This window comes from Papio anubis, chromosome 1 (assembly GCF_008728515.1).
Source record: "Papio anubis isolate 15944 chromosome 1, Panubis1.0, whole genome shotgun sequence".
NCBI classification, from domain to species: domain Eukaryota; kingdom Metazoa; phylum Chordata; class Mammalia; order Primates; family Cercopithecidae; genus Papio; species Papio anubis.
This window is the reverse complement of record NC_044976.1, coordinates 205,750,186-205,769,297: the sequence shown is the minus strand read 5'-3', so window position 1 is coordinate 205,769,297 and position 19,112 is coordinate 205,750,186. Positions and strand designations below refer to the sequence as shown.

The 19,112-nt window shown below is 43.4% G+C and overlaps 1 protein-coding gene and 1 pseudogene across 4 annotated transcripts in view; both read left to right on the top strand.

The window, feature by feature from the left end:
• Positions 1–249: 249 nt before the first annotated feature.
• Positions 250–5,299, top strand: LOC101020278 (annotated as a pseudogene).
• Positions 5,300–9,045: 3,746 nt separating this feature from the next.
• ERO1B (endoplasmic reticulum oxidoreductase 1 beta) overlaps positions 9,046–19,112 on the top strand; it is a 67,963-nt gene continuing 57,896 nt past the window's right edge. For all 4 annotated transcript variants that reach the window (XR_002519103.2, XM_009197046.3, XM_003893728.4 and 1 more), the window contains exon 1: positions 9,046–9,396. Coding sequence is in view for 3 of the 4 variants with exons in the window: in XM_009197046.3 (XP_009195310.1) it covers positions 9,295–9,396 (102 nt within the window). In the remaining variant the exon portion in view is untranslated. The remainder of the gene's footprint in view (positions 9,397–19,112) is intronic.

The following is a 19,112-nucleotide window of genomic DNA, read 5'->3' as shown; positions in this document are numbered from 1 at the left end:
TGCACAATAAAAACCAGACTCTAGGCTGGGCGTGGTGGCTCACGCCTGTAATCCCAGCACTTTGGGAGGCCGAGGCAGGTGGATCATGACGTCAAGAGATCAAGAGCATCCTGGCCAACATGGTGAAACCCCATCCCTACTAAAAATACAAAAATTAGCTGGGCACGGTGGTGCGTGCCTGTAATCCCAGCTACTTGGGAGGCTGAGGCAGGAGAATCACTTGAACCTGGGAGACAGAGGTTGCAGTGAGCCGAGATCACGCCGCTGCACTCCAGCCTGGTGACAAGGTGAGACTCCATTTCAAACAACAACAACAACAACAAAAACAGACTTTCCTTGCAGGTGGGTGGGAAAGGGGGACAGTAAGGCAGCGGAGGCAGAGAAGCAGGAGCGGCACAAGGCACAGACGACGCATCTGACTGTAATCCATATACATACTCAACTGAACTCACGAAAAAGGATCTGAATGTAGAGAAACTAAACTTATTGAGGCTCCCAATGACATGGCATACAGACCAACAGAAGGGAAGAACTTAGTACCAGCATAGAACCACCCACTCACCACCATGTCCAGCTGGGCTGTGTAGTCAACCTTTTCCGACTTGCTGTCACCATCTCTGTGACCTTGGTCCTTTCTACTTCCTATGATGTTTGTGGTATTAGCTGTCGCTGTGATTTACCCTGGACCCTATGTGGAATGGAGTGGGTAAGGAGAGTAGGTAAAAGTCAAATGGTCCCAATGTGCCTCACAATTCTGTGGTTATGTGAAGGCTTTTTTTTTTTTTTTTTCATTATAGAAGTTATGTGGGGGGTGGAAATTGGTAGAATTATGTTTCTAGTTTTTCCAATTATTTGGATTCCTTGTCACATCTTATATTAACTTCTAGCATAGTATCGTGTTTGTTATAGAAAAGGTTTTATCCAAACTATATCACCATGTCAACTCCTTTAGAAATAGAATGAATTCTAACTGATTCAAGTTTATCAGCTTTAATGCTCTTAAGTGAAAATATTTGAGAATGACACAGCTGAGTAAATATTAAAGAAAAACAAGGAATACTTAAGGTAGGGTAACTAATAACAAGCCGCAGGCCAGACAAGTTCTTTGATTTTAACAACTTTTAATCCCTATTAATTATCAAAAGACAAGGGGAAGAAATCCCCTCAGTAAAATTCAGAAATCCAATCACCAAGCCAAAATTCCCCTATAACTATGTCACAGATGGAAATCCAGTTTTAAGAAACTGGCATGGTCAGTTGTTAACACACCAGTACTATCTGCAAACACAGTTGTTTAAACACAACAGATTGCCATTACTCAGCAGGTTCATTAATCACAATTCAGCTTGCTATTAGGAGAGAAAATTACTGGTGTTTTTAACTTCCATCCCATTACCTTGACTTTTATTTACAGCCATTCATCAACAATTTCCTCCTTCATTAGAAATCACAAGTTAACCAAGCCATACAAAGAAACACAATAAAAAAAAAACAATACATTTGATGATATCTTGAAAATGTAAATGCTTAGTGCAATTTTGTTAATTCACAAAGTTTCTTAAGCATTATGGCAATCTATTCAAGATAATTCTCAAGTCTTTGCTTCAGAATCCATTAGCTATAGACACTTCAAGTACTGCTTGAGGCAAACTCTAGCAGTGATGGTTTCCAGTAATGGGTCTCCACTAGTCTGAGGAGTCTGTTACTCCCTCAGTCTTTTTCATAGCCCCCAGATGCACCCCCGTTTAAAAAAACTGTAATCCTTTGCTTTAATGGAAGACTGCCAGTTTCATTTTACTGCATTCTCCAGGAACATGCCTTCCTAACAAAGCCACTTCCCAGCCCCTCCACAAGACACGTTCAGGGGCCCCCACATTCAGGATTGGTTCTGAGATATTATCTCCTAAGATAAATTGAGATAGTAAACAATATCCAGTCAATGAACAAGTGTTTACTGACTATTGTTCTTAGGCAGTAACCACTAAAGGGAATACGGTACAAAAAGATAGAGTCTACTAAAACTTTGCACTCTAGATGGGCTATAATACACATACACAGTGGCACAGAAAAGCTCACTCTAATGCAGAGTGGCAGATTGCTAGTGCTACGTGAATACTGTGTGTAGGAACTGCCATAGGGCTCCACTGATTCACTTTGGACTACAGAGATGAAATGATTCGCCATCCTTCCACAGAAGAGGGGAACATGGAGTGGGAAGGGGGGAAGGGAAGCATAGAAATAAAGAGATGAGGGGAATCATTTCTATTTGAGAGTAAAACAGAGTCCATCTGTAATCAATGTAAATCTGTTTTTTTTTTTTTTTTTTTTTCTGTTCTTCTGGCTTCTCAACATCAGTCTGTTTTTGTACATGGTGTCAGTGTGACTACACTTACAATACAAATAAGGTTAATCTTGATCAAAACACTTTTTGAAGCGGCTTCGTTGTCTGGGGTAAATACCCAGGATTCGTCATCTTGCGCCAGGAAGATGTAGGACAGGAACGCACACGAGGAGTTTAGGAACAGAGGCTTAATAGGCAAAAGAAAGAGAAAGGAGACCAGCTCTCCAGTGAGAGAGAGGCTTCTGCAAGGAAAGACCCGTGGGTGGTGGAGTGCGCTGGATTTTATAGTTTGGTTTGAGGAGGCGGTGTCTGATTTACATAGGGCCCACAGATTGGACGGATCAGGTGTGACATTTACATAGTGGGCGGGGAAGACTGGCTACCCCACCCTAAACTTATTATGCAAATGACCTTTCCACTTGACCAGGCCACTGCCAAAGAAAAGGGAAGTTGAGGCCTGTAATTTGAAGATGTCTAGTCCCAGGTAGCTTTTTTCCTGCCGGTATTCACCCCTGCAAGCTTCCAGCTTATCTTCTATTGTCTGCAGCTCGATTTTACACGCTGCTCTTTGTTAGAAAATGATTTGGGGGCTGCTTTTCGTTAAAAAGAAAAACCTTACGGAGGACTCCCATACCCTCACTATCTGCCTAAGTAGTTTCTTCTTAACTCCTCTGTCATTTTGACACTATCCGTTTGAAAAGCACACTGAGGTCATCCATAGTTGAGGCTGTTTGGCTTCATTTAGAATCATAGGAAATACAGTCATGGCTGGCCCTAGTGGAATGACCATCTATGTCCCTCTCAAGCTTGTTCAACCCGCCTTCTTCTGTCGTTGTTTTTAGTTTAGTTTTAGGCTTTTAGCGGCCTGAAGTCATAGTTTTAGTTTCTGTCTCTAGTGATAAGCAGAAAAGAGAGATGAAGAAGGGGCTTGTTAAAAGAAAAACTTCAGCCGAATTAAATTTAAAAGAGTTTAACTGAGCAATGAACTATTTCTGAATTGGGCGGCCCCCAGAATCACAGCGGGTTCAGAGAGACTCCCACGCAGCCACGTAGTGGAAGATTTATGGACAGCAAAAGGAAAGTGACCTGGAGGAAATGGAAGTGAGGTATAGAAACAACTGGATTGGTTACAGCTTGGCATTTGCCTTATTTGAACACGGTTCAAACAGTTGGCTCCATTTCTTTGCCCAAAACTTAGTGACTGGCACAAGTGTGGGCTATGGTTGGTTTATACCTCCAGTTGTTATAGTTCAGAAATATCTTTCGGCTGAAATTATATATGTAAGGAGGCAGCTTGAGGCTAAACTTAATAGGCTTTAGTGGCCCAACCAGAAACAAAAACTAAGAACCCATGACTGTATTCTCTCTCTTGGACACCCCTGTAACCCACTGTCATGGCCAAATCAATTACATATTATCATTGCTTACAATGAGGGAGTTGCGCTGATTGACATAGCTAGCCCTGCTCTATCTCAGATTAGGAAATACAAGAGGTTCATAAATTCTTCCATTCAAAAAATGTGGTCAGTTTTCCTGTACCTCACTTCCAGGTAATTAGGTTCATCTAACCTAGTTGATGATAGTTAATCATAAATTACATAAGCTATGATAGGCATACTGTTGCCATTTCTGGTCAGCCAGTGTCCCGATGCATGCTTTTTGGTATACCACAATCAAGACATCTGTGGGAACTGCAGCCGGCTGGCTCAGTGAGGCACAGGCAGTGGGGGAAGATGGCAGCAGCCATTCCACTGCAGGCGTGAACCCTGGAGCAGCTGCACAGTAAGCACTTGCCCAAGAAGGACTTTATCAAGTTTCTGCAGGACCACAATTCAGATTCGTTTCTTGCAGAACATAAATTATTAGGAAACACTAAAAATGTGGGCAAGACAGCTAACAAGGACCATTTGGTTACAGCCTATAACCATCTTTTTGAAACCGAGTGTTTCAAGGGTACCAATATGGTAAGTGTTTGCAAGTGAAAAATGTGACGCTTAATGAAGATAAACCCAAAGAAACCAAGTCTGAAGAGACTCTGGCTGAGAGTCCACCAAGATATGCAAAATCTGTTCTAAAAAAGGGAGATAAGGCGGGGCGCATTTGCTCATGCCTGAAATCCCAGCACTTTGGGAGGCCGAGGCGGGCGGATCACCTGAGGTTGGGAGTTCGAGACCAGCCTGACCAACATAGAGAAATCCAGTCTCTACTAAAAATACAAAATTTGCCGGCTGTGGTGGCACATGTTTATAATCCCAGCTACTCGGGAAGGCTGAGGCAGGAGAATCACTTGATCTCAGGAGGTGGAGGTTGTGGTGAGTTGAGATTGCGCCCCTGCACTCCAGCCTCCAGCCTGGGCAACAAGAGCGAAACTCCATCTCCAAAAAAAAAAAAAAAGGGAGATGAACAGCAGTAGTGAATAACATCTCTCCTTTTTGGGAGATGGGGAGATGTTGTTCACGGCTGGTATACAGGAACACTACAAGATGGGACTGTTTTTGATACTAACATTCAAACAAACTCAAAAAAGAAAATACTAAGCCTTTAAGTTTTAAGGTCAAAGTGGCAAAGTTATCACAGGATGGGATGAAGCACTCTTGACTGGGTAAAAGAGATACGCCTCAATCGAAGACTGAAGCAGAATGGGCTTATGGAAAGAAAGCGCAGCCTGATGCCAAATTCCACCAAATGCAAAGTTCGTTTCTGAAGTGGAATTGGTTAATACTGATTGAAATAGCAGTGCTTCAGCTCTAAGGATATCAGCAACGATGATAAAACTTGGCCTTGAAGAAACTTATGTAACTAACTAGAGTTTGTTACTATTGGAAGGGAAGAGTCACCTGGAAAATTCAGTTAAAAGTAGTTTGAGGTGGGCAAATCACGAGGTCAGGAGTTTGACACCAGCCTCGCCAGCATGGTGAAACCCCATCTCTACTAAAAATACAAAAAATTAGCTGGACGTGGTGGCTCATGCCTATAATCCCAGCTACTCGGGAGTCTGAGGAAGGAGAATTGCTTGAACCCCGGAGGCGGAGGTTGCAGTAAGCTGAGATCGTGCCATTGCACTCCAGCCTGGGTGAGAGAGCAAGACTCCGTCTCAAGAAAAAAAAAAAAAAACTTGTTTAACCTGATCCCAACTTTTCAGAAATGTAATCCCTTATAAATCCCTGAAGTCTAAAATGTTTTACACTACAACTGTGTAAAATACTGGTCAAGGAGAACTTTTTCCTTTTACCTCATGTTGTAAACTAAATGGCTGAATAAAAACATATATACTTGGGAGGAGGGGCGTGGAAAGACATCTGTGATAATGTGATGAATGTGTGAATACAAGCTGAGGCGAAGGAAGTGAATTCGAATGCAGTACTCAGTAAGAACTCAACGTCCTGAAGGAGACATCTGTTGCCTTTGTCTGACCAGCATCCCTTTCCCCTCTATTAAAAATAGAAAGTTGTTTGAGGCCAGCCTGGCCAACATGGTGAAACCCCATCTCTATTAAAAATACAAAAATTAGCCAGGTGTGGTGACACACTTCTGTAATCCCAGCTCCCCTGGAGGCTGAGGCATGAGAATCGCTTGAATCTGGGAGGTGGAGGTTGCAGTGAGATGGCACCACTACACTCCAGCCTCAGGTGACAGAGTGAGACTCCGTCTCAAAAAAAAAAAAAAGAAAAAGAAAGTAGTAGTTTGTGCAGCTACCTCTGGCTCATTTCTTGTGGTCTGTAGGACTGTGAATCAAGGTGCTCACATTCTACCTTCTACCTGCAAGCTAAACTCCAGAAAGAATGTGAATTTTGATAGGAGGGACAGAAGATTAAAAGCGATGGGAATCGATAAGTATAATGGCAATGCCCTAGAAGAGACTGTTCAATCATGAATTGTACTCTTTAGAGTCCCTGAATTCTGTCCTAATGGACTTACCTTTCTAGAGGTGTGTGGTGAAATCTTCCTCAGTACCGTACGCAATTTGACATTTTTTTCCTTTACTATTTCAAAAAAATTAGAGTTACAGCTGATTTTTGTGGCGTGCAATCAAAGGGGTTTAGTTGTCTGCACTTTCTTCCTGTTTCAACTTCTAACCACAGCCTTAGGAATGAGAAGGTTCTAACAGAACATCATCTGCAGGAAGCATGGGTGATAGCACATCGCCGCAGCCTCTCACAATGCCAGTTTCAGTGTAGATGATTTTAGGGAAAGCAGAGGTAAATCAGCCCGAATGAGAGAACAAAGAGGAGGGCTGCCTGTTCACAAAGGAACAACCCTGCCATAGCACTCATAACAATGAACGCTAAAACAGATCATGACAGGCACCACTCTAAGTGAACCTTGGTACACTGATATCTCATGACAAATACCTGCTATTTCCAATTTCACTCGCCAAGAAAAATCTCATTTGTCCCTCGAAGTTATGTGTCCGGCTTCTGAGCAGAAAACAAGCAAACGGGGAGGTTTGTTGCTGTGACTTTCTGGATTCTGTAACTAAGAGGACAGAAGCTATCTGACCCCTGTCTGCATTACAGTTCCCTGTCCACTTTGTCTCTCTCTCTTTCTTTTTTCACTCCACCCCCGAACCACTTTCTTCCTTTGTTCTTTAATAACAAATATTTCAAGCCTCTGGCAGGCCATGAATTCTGCCTTTGATATCCAGGCACTAGAGAGTCCTTAAAGAACCTGAGATTTTATAATAGGAAAATTTATAACCCACAATTAAAAAAAAAAAAGTTTTGCATAACAAAATCCCAGGAAGTATGTGTTATTGACAACATCAAATGCAGCACAGACAAGGAATCTTTAAAAAAGTCTACCAAACTTGATAAAAAGTTTCTCTTATCAAAAGCAGATTTATATGAAGGGAAGAAGGCAGCGAGCAGATAGGAAGTATAGGTTTGGAAGAGAAAAGGAGACATGGAAAAGTCGCTGGAAAAACCAAGCAACAATTTTTTTTTTTTTTTTTTTGAGACAGAGTTTCTGTTTTGTTGCCCAGGCTGGAGTGCAATGGCATGATCTCAGCTCACCGCAACCTCCGCCTCCCGGGTTAAAGAGATCTCCTGCCTCAGCCTCCCAAGTAGCTGGGATTACAGGCGTGTGCTACCTTGCCTGGCTAATTTTGTATTTTTAGTAGAGACAGGGTTTCTCCATGTTCGTCAGGCTGGTCTCGAACTCCCGACCTCAGGTGATCCGCTCGCCTCAGCCTCCCAAAGTTCTGGGATTACAGGTGTGAGCCACCGTGCCCAGCCCGTTTTTTTGCTTTTAAACTAGGGAAGATCTGGATAGTTTGGAGGCAGAAGGGAAAGAGTTGCTGGAGAAGAAAAGGACAGGCAGGGCTGGCTTCATGGGCATGTGACCTATGCAGTCAGCAACCCCAGGACCCTGCATTTGGTTTAATGCTCTGCTGGTTCTGAAAGGTATAAACCACTATGTGGTAGGCTAATTAATGGCCCTCTATTTATAGATCCTTATCCTAATCTCTGGAACTTGTGAATATATTATCCAACATGGCAAAAGGGACTTTGCAGATGTGATTAAGTTAAGGATTTTGAGATAGGATGGTCTGTAACCAATGTAATCACAAGGGTCCTTATACAAGAGAGACAGAAGAGCTAGGGTCACAAGAGAAGGCATGTGACAAGGGAAGCAGAAGGAGTGAAGAAGATGTGACCATAATGTGACGTCATGAGGCAGGAAATGCAGGTGGCCTCTGGAAGCTGGAAAAGGTAAGGAAACACATTGTCCCTGAGAGCCTCCAAAAGCAACACAGCCCTACAAGTCCATTTTGGACTCCTGATCTCCGGAACTATAAGATAATGAATTTCTTTTGTTGTATGCAACTAAATGTGTGATAGCTTCTTATAGCATCAATGAGAAACTAATACTTGCCACATAAACACAAGGGAGATGTATTATTCGTTTTGTAGAAATCAAAGACATTAATAAAACTAATAGCAGTTACCATTTATTGAGTACTTCCTAGGTGCTAGGCACTATACTCAGGTTTTTCTGCATCTAATCTTATGTAGCCCTAGAACAAGATATGGGGTGGGAATTAAGGCCCAATAACTAACTAGAATGTTTTAGAGTTGGGATCTGCGCCCAATCTATGTCACTCTAAGTTTTTCTGTTTTACCCCATCCCCATATTTCATCATAAACCTTTCGGTTTGTCTTCATTCTTCAGCATGTGTTATACTTGCACGTGTCAATCTAGGAGTCGGGCGGGGGCAGGGCAGGACATGACATCCACATCTAGGGTGCATGAAATTAAAAAAAAGCCGAAGCCACCTCTACAAGTCACAGGTGGCTTACATAGGCACCCACAGCAGATGTCAGGCTACAGGAAAATGATGAGACAAAGAATACGCTTCAGACCGAAAGTCAAAGATCCCGCACCGTTAGTTCCTAACTCTCCCGCATACTGGGTGAATCCTGGAGCCTGGCGGGAGCCACAGCACGGACCGACGCAGGGAGGTCCCCAGCCTGGTTTCCCGGAGAAGAGGTCGCCCCTCTTCCCCCGCCCGCACCTCCGGGTGTTTTGGAGGCCCGCGTGGTCCCGCCTCATTGGCCGCCGTGGAGTCCGAGGCCTCGGGGAGGCGGGGCGGCTTTCGCATTGTAGTTCCCGAGTCCTCTAGTTTGTCGGCTCCGCCTTCCTGCCGCAGCGCCTAAGCGGCCTCCCAGGACCACAACTCCCACAAGGCCCCGCGCTCGGGGGGGCGTGGCCGATGAGCCGAGCGAGCTGGGGGCGGGGCCGCCTGGGGGATGATGTAGGGGAGCTCGCCTTTCCTGCCTCACTCGCAGCTGCCGGGTATTTCCGAGAGTCTCCCGCCTCCGGACCGGCGTGCAAACCTCTGATCCTGGAGCCGCTCGGCCGCTGGGAACCGTCCCCTTGGGTCGTCGCCCGGGCCGCCCGCCGTTCCCCGGCCCCGAGGGACCCGGCTGGCAGCGGCGTGGGGAGAGATCAGCATGAGCCAAGGGGTCCGCCGGGCAGGCGCTGGGCAGGGGGCAGCGGCCGCGGTGCAGCTACTGGTCACCCTGAGCTTCCTCCGGAGCGTCGTCGAGGCGCAGGTAAGCCCGAGTGATGGCGGGCCGGGAACCCCCAGCCGAACACCCGCGGCCGCTACACACGGGCCGTGGCTGTGGCGCGGGGAGGGCCAGGCCGGGCCGGGCCGGAACAGAGGTGATTTCTGGTGAGCAGAAAACCCGGGGAGCAGAGACCTGACCGTCCAGTGCGGGAAACATCTGCGAACCGCCCGCAGGGCGGGGGGACGGCGACACTCCGGGTAATGGCAGTCAAAAGAGGAAGATGGTGACGGTCCCCTGAGCTGTTTTCTTTTTTTCCTCTCGATGTTTTAAGCGGCTGGGAGTGTGGCGGGAGATGGGACGGGCATGAACCCCCTCGGCTGTCTTGCGAAGGGGGCGAGCGCCTAGAGAAACGGTGACGTCCTTCCCTTCAGGAGTTAGCGAGGGAGGGACACTGAGAGTAGGGGGCACTCCGCAGACCCCCAAGGCCCCGCCAGGCTCAGAGGAATTGGGAGGGGACAAGACTTCATTCACTTGAACTTTCGGACTAGAGCTTTCTGGGCTTTTACCCTTCCTCGAGCACCTTCCCTTGCTCAAGATTGCTTTGTTTTTACCCAGCTGAGCTGTGTCTGCCAAGTGGCCTTGCCACTTAAGTCCCAGTACGAGACTGGGGGATCTGAGTCTGGCGTAGTGGCCCGTGGATGGAGGCTCTGGCTCAGGCAGTCGTGAGGTGCTGGCTGGTTGTTGATGTGAAGAGATGATTACAAGTGTTCTCAATGTGCTAGAAATCTGAGGCTTAGCTGACCAGATCCTTTCGCCTTCAGAGAGGTGTTTGCTTCTATTCAGTAGAATTTGAATTGATTGCCAGGTGCTGCTGCCTGTTGTCTGCACCTGCTGCAAGGGCCAAAAAAAATAAAACGAAAGTCTCAGGGGGCCTGATAATGAGGGGGAGATGTCATTTGAAGCAATTAGTGCTCATCTAAGAAAAATTGAAGGTTGACTATGAGTGTAACCGTGAAAACATGTTTTTCTGAATTGAGTCACTTTATTTCATGGTTTTATGGTGCCCTGCACTAAATCCCAGAGTGCCTGAATGGTCCATTTGTGTCTGTGAACCATAAAAATAAAAGGGGCAGACTTTTTGGTGTTGGGGAACATGTTAAAATGCAGATTCTCCGGCCTCCAGATTATTGATTGAACGAATCTGGAATGTGGCCCAGATAACAGCATTTTAAACAAACATTGCAAGTACAGTAACTGTAGCAAAGTTATCTTTTGATTACCTCTTTGACCTCACTTGGAAAACACTAAATAGAATAGACAGTGGTAGTCTGGGCGGACTTACGAAAGTACATTTTCCAAATTGTCTTTGGCAAAATTATTTTCTAGTCACCAGTTGTTTCTGAGTGAAATTTACAATTAGATATTTTTCTAAAATGAGATTTCCCATTTTCTCTTTTTATATAGCATATATTAAGTTATGCTTATCTAGAAACTTCATTTTAGATTTTTTTTCATTTACCACTAATTATGTGTAACTAATGTTTTATAATTTCACCTGTATTTTTAAAATTTTTGCATAGAGATGGGGACTTACTATGTTGTAGGGCTGATCTTCAACTCCTGGCCTCCAGCAAGTTTCTTACTTTGGCTTCCCAGGTGCTGGGATTACAGGTATGAGCCACTGTGCCTGGCCTGCCCCTGTACTTTTAATTTCATTATATTCAAATGAATATAAATATAGTTCAACAGTTAAAGGTTTGTGAATATTTGAAGTAGCATTGTGCCAACAGTCTTCCAAGTGAATATATTTGGTTTTTGTTGCCAGCTGTACTTTCTTTCTTTTTTTCTTTATTTTTTGAGACAATGTCTCACTCTGTTGGCCAGGCTGGAGTGCAATGGCATGTGTTGGCTCACTGCAATCTCTGCCTCACGGGTTCAAGCAATTCTCCCTGCCTCAGCTTCCCGAGTAGCTGGAATAACAGGTGCTTGCCACCGCACCTGGCTAATTTTTGTATTTGTTTGTTTGTTTGTTTGTTTGTTTAGTAGTGATGGGGTTTTGCCATGTTGGCCAGGCTGGTCTCAAACTCCTGACCTCAGGTGATCCGCCTGTCTCGGCCTCCTAAAGTGCTGGGATTACACCACCGAGGCCAAGGCCACCAACAGTACTTTCTACTGTACTGTTTTGTTTTTTTTTTTTTTTTTTGAGACGGAGTCTTGCTCTGTGTCACCCAGACTGGAGTGCGGTGGTACCATCTTGGCTCACTGAAGCCTCCACCTCCCGGGTTCAAGTGATTCTCCTGTCTCAGCCTTCCAAGTAGCTGGGACTACAGGCGTGTGCCACCACACTCGGCTAATTTTTTATTTTTTAGTAGAGATGGGGTTTCACCACATTGGCCAGGCTGGTCTCAAACTCCTGACCTCAGGTAATCCACCCGCCTTGGCCTCCCAAAGTGCTGGAATTACAGGTGTGAGCCACCACACCTGGCCTGCTCATCTTTTAGATAGTACTTTAATCTGTAACATGGTTACACGTACATTGTTTCATTTTATTTGATACATCTCTCCGAAATGGGACCATTGAGATAACTGAAGTTCAAGGAACTTAAATGTCTTTTTTTTTTTTTTTTTTGAGACGGAGTCTCGCGCTGTCGCCCAGGCTGGAGTGCAGTGGCCGGATCTCAGCTCACTGCAAGCTCCGCCTCCCGGGTTCACGCCATTCTCCGGCCTCAGCCTCCCGAGTAGCTGGGACTACAGGCGCTGCCACCTCGTCCGGCTATTTTTTGTATTTCTTAGTAGAGACGGGGTTTCACTGTGTTAGCCAGGATGGTCTCGATCTCCTGACCTCGTGATCCGCCCATCTCGGCCTCCCAAAGTGCTGGGATTACAGGCTTGAGCCACCGCGCCCGGCCGGAACTTAAATGTCTTAAATGAGCGAGTGACGTTACAGTGGAGCCCTCATGTGGAACCCCTTCTGGTCTATACAGTATGTTGGTATTTTCAATTCTGTCTAGTGTAGAAAAGCAGAAGGAAAACAGGAAAATCAAAAAGTGGAATTCAGCCAGTTCTTTGACTTCATCCGTATAATACATTGGTAGAAAACTAACTGATAAAGGGAAGAATTAGAATTTTTGAAAACTACCTCTGTTTACAAGAAATCAGTCATTTAAGGAGATACATATTTTAAATGTTATCTCCTTCCAAAATAAAAGCAGAAAAATATTTTTGAGCACACAAAAGGATACGCGTTTGGATATCTCATGCCCCATTATCTTATAAATGAAATGTAAATATACTTTGTACTATGGTGAAGCACTGGAAGCTAAAGGCATAGTGCATACAAGTGATAGAACAATCTTCCTTTCAAAAGTAATTTCAATCAGATTCTGAATGCATTTCTGAGGTGGTGTAAAATTAAGGAATAAACAGAACCCCTCAATAAATGAAAAGCCAGAAAGTTAGAACTCAAGTAGTGCTATACCAGTCTGTTACTCTGAGGGCTTCTCCTAAACCCTAAAGATCTTGAGCTACTTTAACAGTTGCATGGAGTGGAGTGGGCAAGAAATAGCCCCGTGTCTGCCCAGTGAGAGGAAACTAATAGGAGGCTCCACCAAAATTCATTTCTCATTTACCCTTATATTGAGGAGGTAGCTGTTTGGAGCCTGCACTTCAAACAATTACATCCTCAATATAAGGGTAAACGAGAAATGAAACCATTCTAAGTAAGGGGAATGCAAAGAAACTTGCTAGGAGAAGTGGGGAAGAAACTTGGAGAATTTGTTACCATGAGTCAGTCCTCACGCAGGTTTGCAAGCCAAATATTTATGCTGGGAAAATTCATAGCAGTCCCAAATTTGTATGCCCCAGGTTACTAATAAAAGCAAATATCCATCACCTCTGGAGGAATTTATTTTTAACTCAAACCTTGAAAAATTATTGAAGATAAAGTGCCAAGAAGACTAAACAGCTAGCAGTAAAATATCACAAAACACAAGGAAACAGGGCACCATGAATCAGATATTAGACACAGACAACAGAAACAAACACATAATGACCTTAGGTTCTGAAATTATCAGATAGATAATTTAATATCACTATGTTTAATGTGTTCAAATAAAAAGAAACTTGAAGTATAAAAGGGAAAAAAGATTTTAAAGAATGGCCAAAAAGATTTTAATAGTAATGAATTAGAAGTTCTAGAACTGAATTTTAAAACTCAATGGATGGATTAAATAGCTGATCATATCCAGCTGAAGAAATGATTATTGAATTAGACAACCATTTCATGTCTTTTTTCTTTCTCCTTAATCCCCTATCACCTTTTCATCTATCCTTACTCTCAGTTCATACCTTACTAAAATTGGAGCAATCAGAAGAGAAATTCCATAGAGTAACCAACATCTATCCATTTACTAGTCTCTGTACCCACATATTTTGACTTCCTGTTGGTTACCATTGTTGAACTGTGTGCTTTTATCAAAGGCAGTCCCTTCACTTGCATGTGAGGTCTCATTCCTTCTTTCCCACTCACAGACATGGCTCTAGTAATCTTCTCTTTCTTTCCTGGATCATCAGTTTGTCCTTCTCAAATGGAATTTTACTGTCATCATGTATTAGTCCATTCTTTTTTGTTTGTTTGTTTCCTGGAGTAGAGTCTCGCTCTGTCACCCAGGCTGGAGAGCAGTGGCTCAATCTCAGCTCACTGCAACCTCTGCCTCCCAGGTTCAAGCAGTTCTTATGCCTCAGCCTCCCGAGTAGCTGGGATTACAAGCTCCAGCCACAACGCCCGGCTAATTTTTGTATTTTTAGTAGAGATGGGGTTTTGCCATGTTGGTCAAGCTGGTCTCAAATTCCTAACCTCAAGTGATCTGCCTGCCTTGACCTCCCAGAGTGCTGGAATTACAGGCGTGAGCCACTGTGCCTGGCTTAGTCCATTCTTGTATTGCTATAAAGAATTACCTGAGACTGGGTAATTTTTAAAGAAAAGAGATTTAATTGACTCACAGCTGTACGGGAAGCATGGCTGGGGAGGCCTCAGGAAACTTACAATCGGGGAAGTGCTGCACCCTTTTAAACAACCAGATCTCATGTGAACTCACTATAGGGAGAACAGAAGGAGGGAAGTCCACCCCCATGATTCAAACACCTCCCACTAGGCTCCTCTCCAACACTTGGGATTATAATTTGACATGAGATTTGGGTGAAGAGATAAAACCGGACTATACATCATAAAACATGCTGCTAATTCTACTGTTTTAAAGTTATCTTTTGATCCACATATTCCCTCTGCCTTTGCCTATTTTTTCTGTTCCCTCTAGAAAAATTCAAGAGTTAGATTTAATTTATTCTTACTATGCTGGTTCTTCTATTTTTCAGCCCTTTCTAATCAGACTTTTGCTCCTACCACACCTCTGAAACTGCTCCCAGCAAGGTCACCAATATCCTTCTTGTTGCTAAGGCCAATGGTTGGCTCTTAAATCTCAGCTTTACCTATTGACGGCATTTTTTCACAACTCATCACTCAATCTCCTTAAAATAATTTTTATTCTGACATCCTGGATATTAAACTTTTCTGGTTGTCTTCCTGTCTAGTGGACCAGTCTGTCTTAGCATTTTTTCTTTGTTCCTCCCCTGCCCTTGACTACTAATCGTTTGAACCTCGGGGTTCAAATCTTGTACTCTTTCTTCTCATTATCTTAGTCATCTCTTCTGGTCTCTTAGCTTTAAATACCAGATGTACAGTGGACTCTCAGTGTTAGTCTCCAAGACTAGGATTCTCAGCTCTAGATCTATGTATCCAACTTCTTTTTCGACATCTCCTCTTGGATGATTGATATCTCAAACTTGATATAGAAACCACATTTCTGATCTTTTCCCCCATATCTGCTTTTTCCACAGTCTTCCCCAACCCGCCTCCCCCCGGGCCTTATACATGAGCTCCAGCCAAATTGGCCTCCCTGTTCTTAAACACGGCAGATACGTTCTTGCCTCAAAGCCTTGTACTGTTTCTTCTACCTAGCACCCTCTTTTCTCGTGTATTCATGTGATTTGCTCTGTTAGATTTCTGCTGAAGTGTCACTTTATCTGACATGTCTCTTGTCTTAAATGTCCCTGAGCATACAAATCTAAAAGAGAAACCTTCTATCCTCACCAAATTCCTGTCACCCTTTGCTTAAAACTCCCCAATTGCTTCCTGTCTCACATGGTGTAATCCAAAAATATATTTAGTCTTTATTTTTGATTCCTGACACAAAGCCCTTTAAAACCCTTGGAATTTCTTGAGTCATAGGAGTGCCTTTTGTTACTCATAATGAGCCTCTTTCAATCACACTTGTGTTTATAGTAATGAAATGACTTAAGACAGGGACCCTACATAGCTTCAGGATGGGGGGCTGGTCACCACGAGAACCCAAGTGATTAGAAAGTTGAAACTTTTAGCCCCACCAACCTCCAGGAAGGGGAGAGGTGGGTGCTGGAGATTAGCTCTGTAAGAACTCTTGAACAACTAGATTTGATGAGTTTCTGGGTGGGGAACACCTTGACTTATTGGGAGGGTGGCATGTTGAGAGAGGGTACGGAGGCTCTGCACATCCCTCTGCCTTAGTAGCTTGCCCAATGCATCTCTTCCATTTGGTTGTTACTGAATTGTATCCTTTATAATAATTGGTAACTGTAAGTAAAGTGTCTTTCTGAGTTCTGTGAGCCATTCTGGCAAATGATCAAACCTGCAATGGAAGTGCTAGGAACCCCCAACTGATAGCCAGTCAGAAGAACAAGTGGCTCAGGACCTGAGATTTGTGTCAGGAGTGGGGCCATCTTGTGGGACTCAGCCCTTAATTTGTGGGTCTGCACTGATGGTGGATAGTGTCAGAATTGAATTATTGGACACCACCCAGTTGGTCTCAGAGTTAGAGAATCGGTTGGTGTGATAAAATAACTCAGATTCAGTAAAAGCTAAAATCTTACAGTGGTCTAATTCTCCTTCTTGCCTATTGCATAGTCCTCCTTATTCCTCACAAACACGGGACAAGCTTACTGCTTAGGATCTTTGCACTCACTCCCAGTGCCTGGAATGCTGTCCCCCCCATTCCTGCATGTCTTACTCCTCGCCAAAATGTCACTGACACCTTCTGTAACTGTCCCAGTTTAAATGGTTAGCAGCCCCAGTTCTGCAGTCTGTTTCCAGTCCCTAGGTTTCTTCTATATCACTTTATTACCATCTGACATTCTGTACTTGTTCATTCATTTTGCACCCCCTTTTCCCTATGAGAATGTAAACTCCTTGAGGGCAGAGATTTTTGTCTGTTTTTTTTTTTCTTCTAATTTTATATCTCCAGCACTTAAAACAGTGCAAATGTTATGTTGGGCCTCAGTAAATAGGCTGAATTAATGAATAAGTGAATGGAAGATAGATGCAAATAAATTATTCAGAATGAAATCTAGAGAGACAATGGGACAATAAATATTAAAGAGAACTTAAGATACCTGGAGAATAGAGTGAGAATGTCTAATATGTCTAATTGGAGTTCTAAAATAATAGAATAGGGAAGGAGCAGTATTGATTTCTGCAGATCAGTATGAAGAAGATAACAGAAAAGTGAATCAAAGATATAAATAGACATTTTACACAAGAAGAAATATAAATGTCTTGTAAAACATATGAACATTGTACCTTATTCGTGCAAATAAGAAAAAAGATAACTTTTCATGCTAAATAGATTGGCAAAAATTAAAGCATTGATTAATGTTAAATATTAGTGAGGATATGGGCTGGCACAGTGGCTCACACGTATAATCCCAGCACTTTGGGAGGCCGAGGCAGGCTAATCACTGGAGGCCAGGAGTTTGAGACCAGCCTAGCCAACATGGTGAAACTCATGTCTACTAAAAATACAAAAATTAGCTGAGCATGGTGGCATGTGCCTGTAGTCCCAGCTACTCGGAAGGCTGAGGCACGAGAATCACTTGAACCCAGGAAGTGGAGGTTGCAGTGAGCCAAGACTGAGACCCTGCACTCTTGCTTGGGTGACGAAGGGAGACTCTGTCTCAAAAAAAAAAAAAAATTGTGAGGATATGGCTCAACAGTAACTCCCATTCATTGTTGGGGGGCTGGTAAATTGGTACAACTGTTTTGGAAATCATTTTGCCATTTCCTGAAAAAGCTGAACATATACTTACAGCAGTTCCATTCCTAAGCATATAACCTGGAGAAACTCTTTTTTTTTTTCTTTTGAGACAAGGTCTGGCTCTTTTCCCCAGACTGGAGTGCAGTGGTGTGATTTTGGCTCACTGCAACCTCGATCCCCTGGGTTCAGGTAATCCTCCCACCTCAGCCTCTTGAGTAGCTGTGACTACAGATGCTCACCACCAGACCCGGCTAATTTTCGTAATTTTATAGAGACAGGATTTCGCCATGTTGCCCAGGCTGGTCTCACTTCTCCTGTGTCCACCTCCCAAAGTGCTAAGATTACAGGTGTGAGTCATTGTGCCTGGCCCAACCTGGAGAAACTCTTGCATGTGTTTTTATACCAGGATATGTGTCCAAAACTGTTTGTGTAGCAATGTTCTTTAGCCAAATCTGAAAACAATCTAAATATGGATTGCGGTAATTTTCTATTGCTGTTGTGACAAATTGCCACAAATATAATGACTTAAAACAACATAAATTTATTATGCTGTGGTTCTGGGGGCCAGAATTCTGAAAATGGGATTTACAGGGTTAAAATCAAGAGGTCAGCAAGGTTGCATTTCCTTCTGGAGGCTCCTTTTCAAGCTTCTAGATATTGTTGTGATTTTTGGCTTATGGCCTCTTTATTCCTTCGTCTTCAGAGCCAGCAGTATGGCATTTTCCAGTTCCTCTCTGACTCTGGCACTCTCGCCTTCCTCTCTCATGAAGAACTTTGGAACTACACTCGTCTCACCTGAATAATCCACTATAGTCTTCCCATCTCAAGATCCTTAAATTCATCTCATCTTTCAAGTCCCCTTTGCCATGCAAAAATAATATATTTGCATATTTCAGGAATTAGGGACATCTTGGGGGTGGGGCATTCTGTCTACTGTATGCATCAAGAGTAGAATGGAGAAATTATGATATTCTAATAAAATGTAACACTTGCAACAGGGAAAATGAATGAGGTACTACAAACTTCATCATCAGAGATGCCATAATAAAGTGTTAGCCAAAGAGGCACATCCCAGAAAAATTCACACATTAGATTCCATTAACATTAAAGTTCAGAAACGGGGGCCAAAATCCTCAAGCATATTGTTTAGGGATGCATTACCAGAAAAGGAAAAGTTGATAACAAAAATAAGATTTATTTCTACCTTTACGGAGAGGGAGGTAGATGTAATTAAAGAGGAGCTTAAAGGATACTGGCACTGTTTATTTCTATTTTTTATTTTTTTCCTAAGATTCAGGGGGTACTTGTGCAGGTTTGTTATATGGGTATAGGGAATTTTTCAGCTCTTGTCCCCCTCTCTCCTCACCTTTTGGGGTCCCCAGTGTTGTTTCCTTCCTTGTGTTCGTGTATACTCACTGTTCGCTCCCACTTATAAGCGAGAACATGCAGTATTTGATTTTCTGCTTTTGCATTAATTCACTTAGGGTAATGGCCTCCAGCTGCATCCATGTTGCTGCAAAGGACATGATTTCTTTTTTTTTAATGGCTACTTGGTATTCCGTGGTGTACATGGACCACATTTTCTTTATTCCATCCACCGTTGATGGGCACTTGCCTACATGATGATTGCATGAC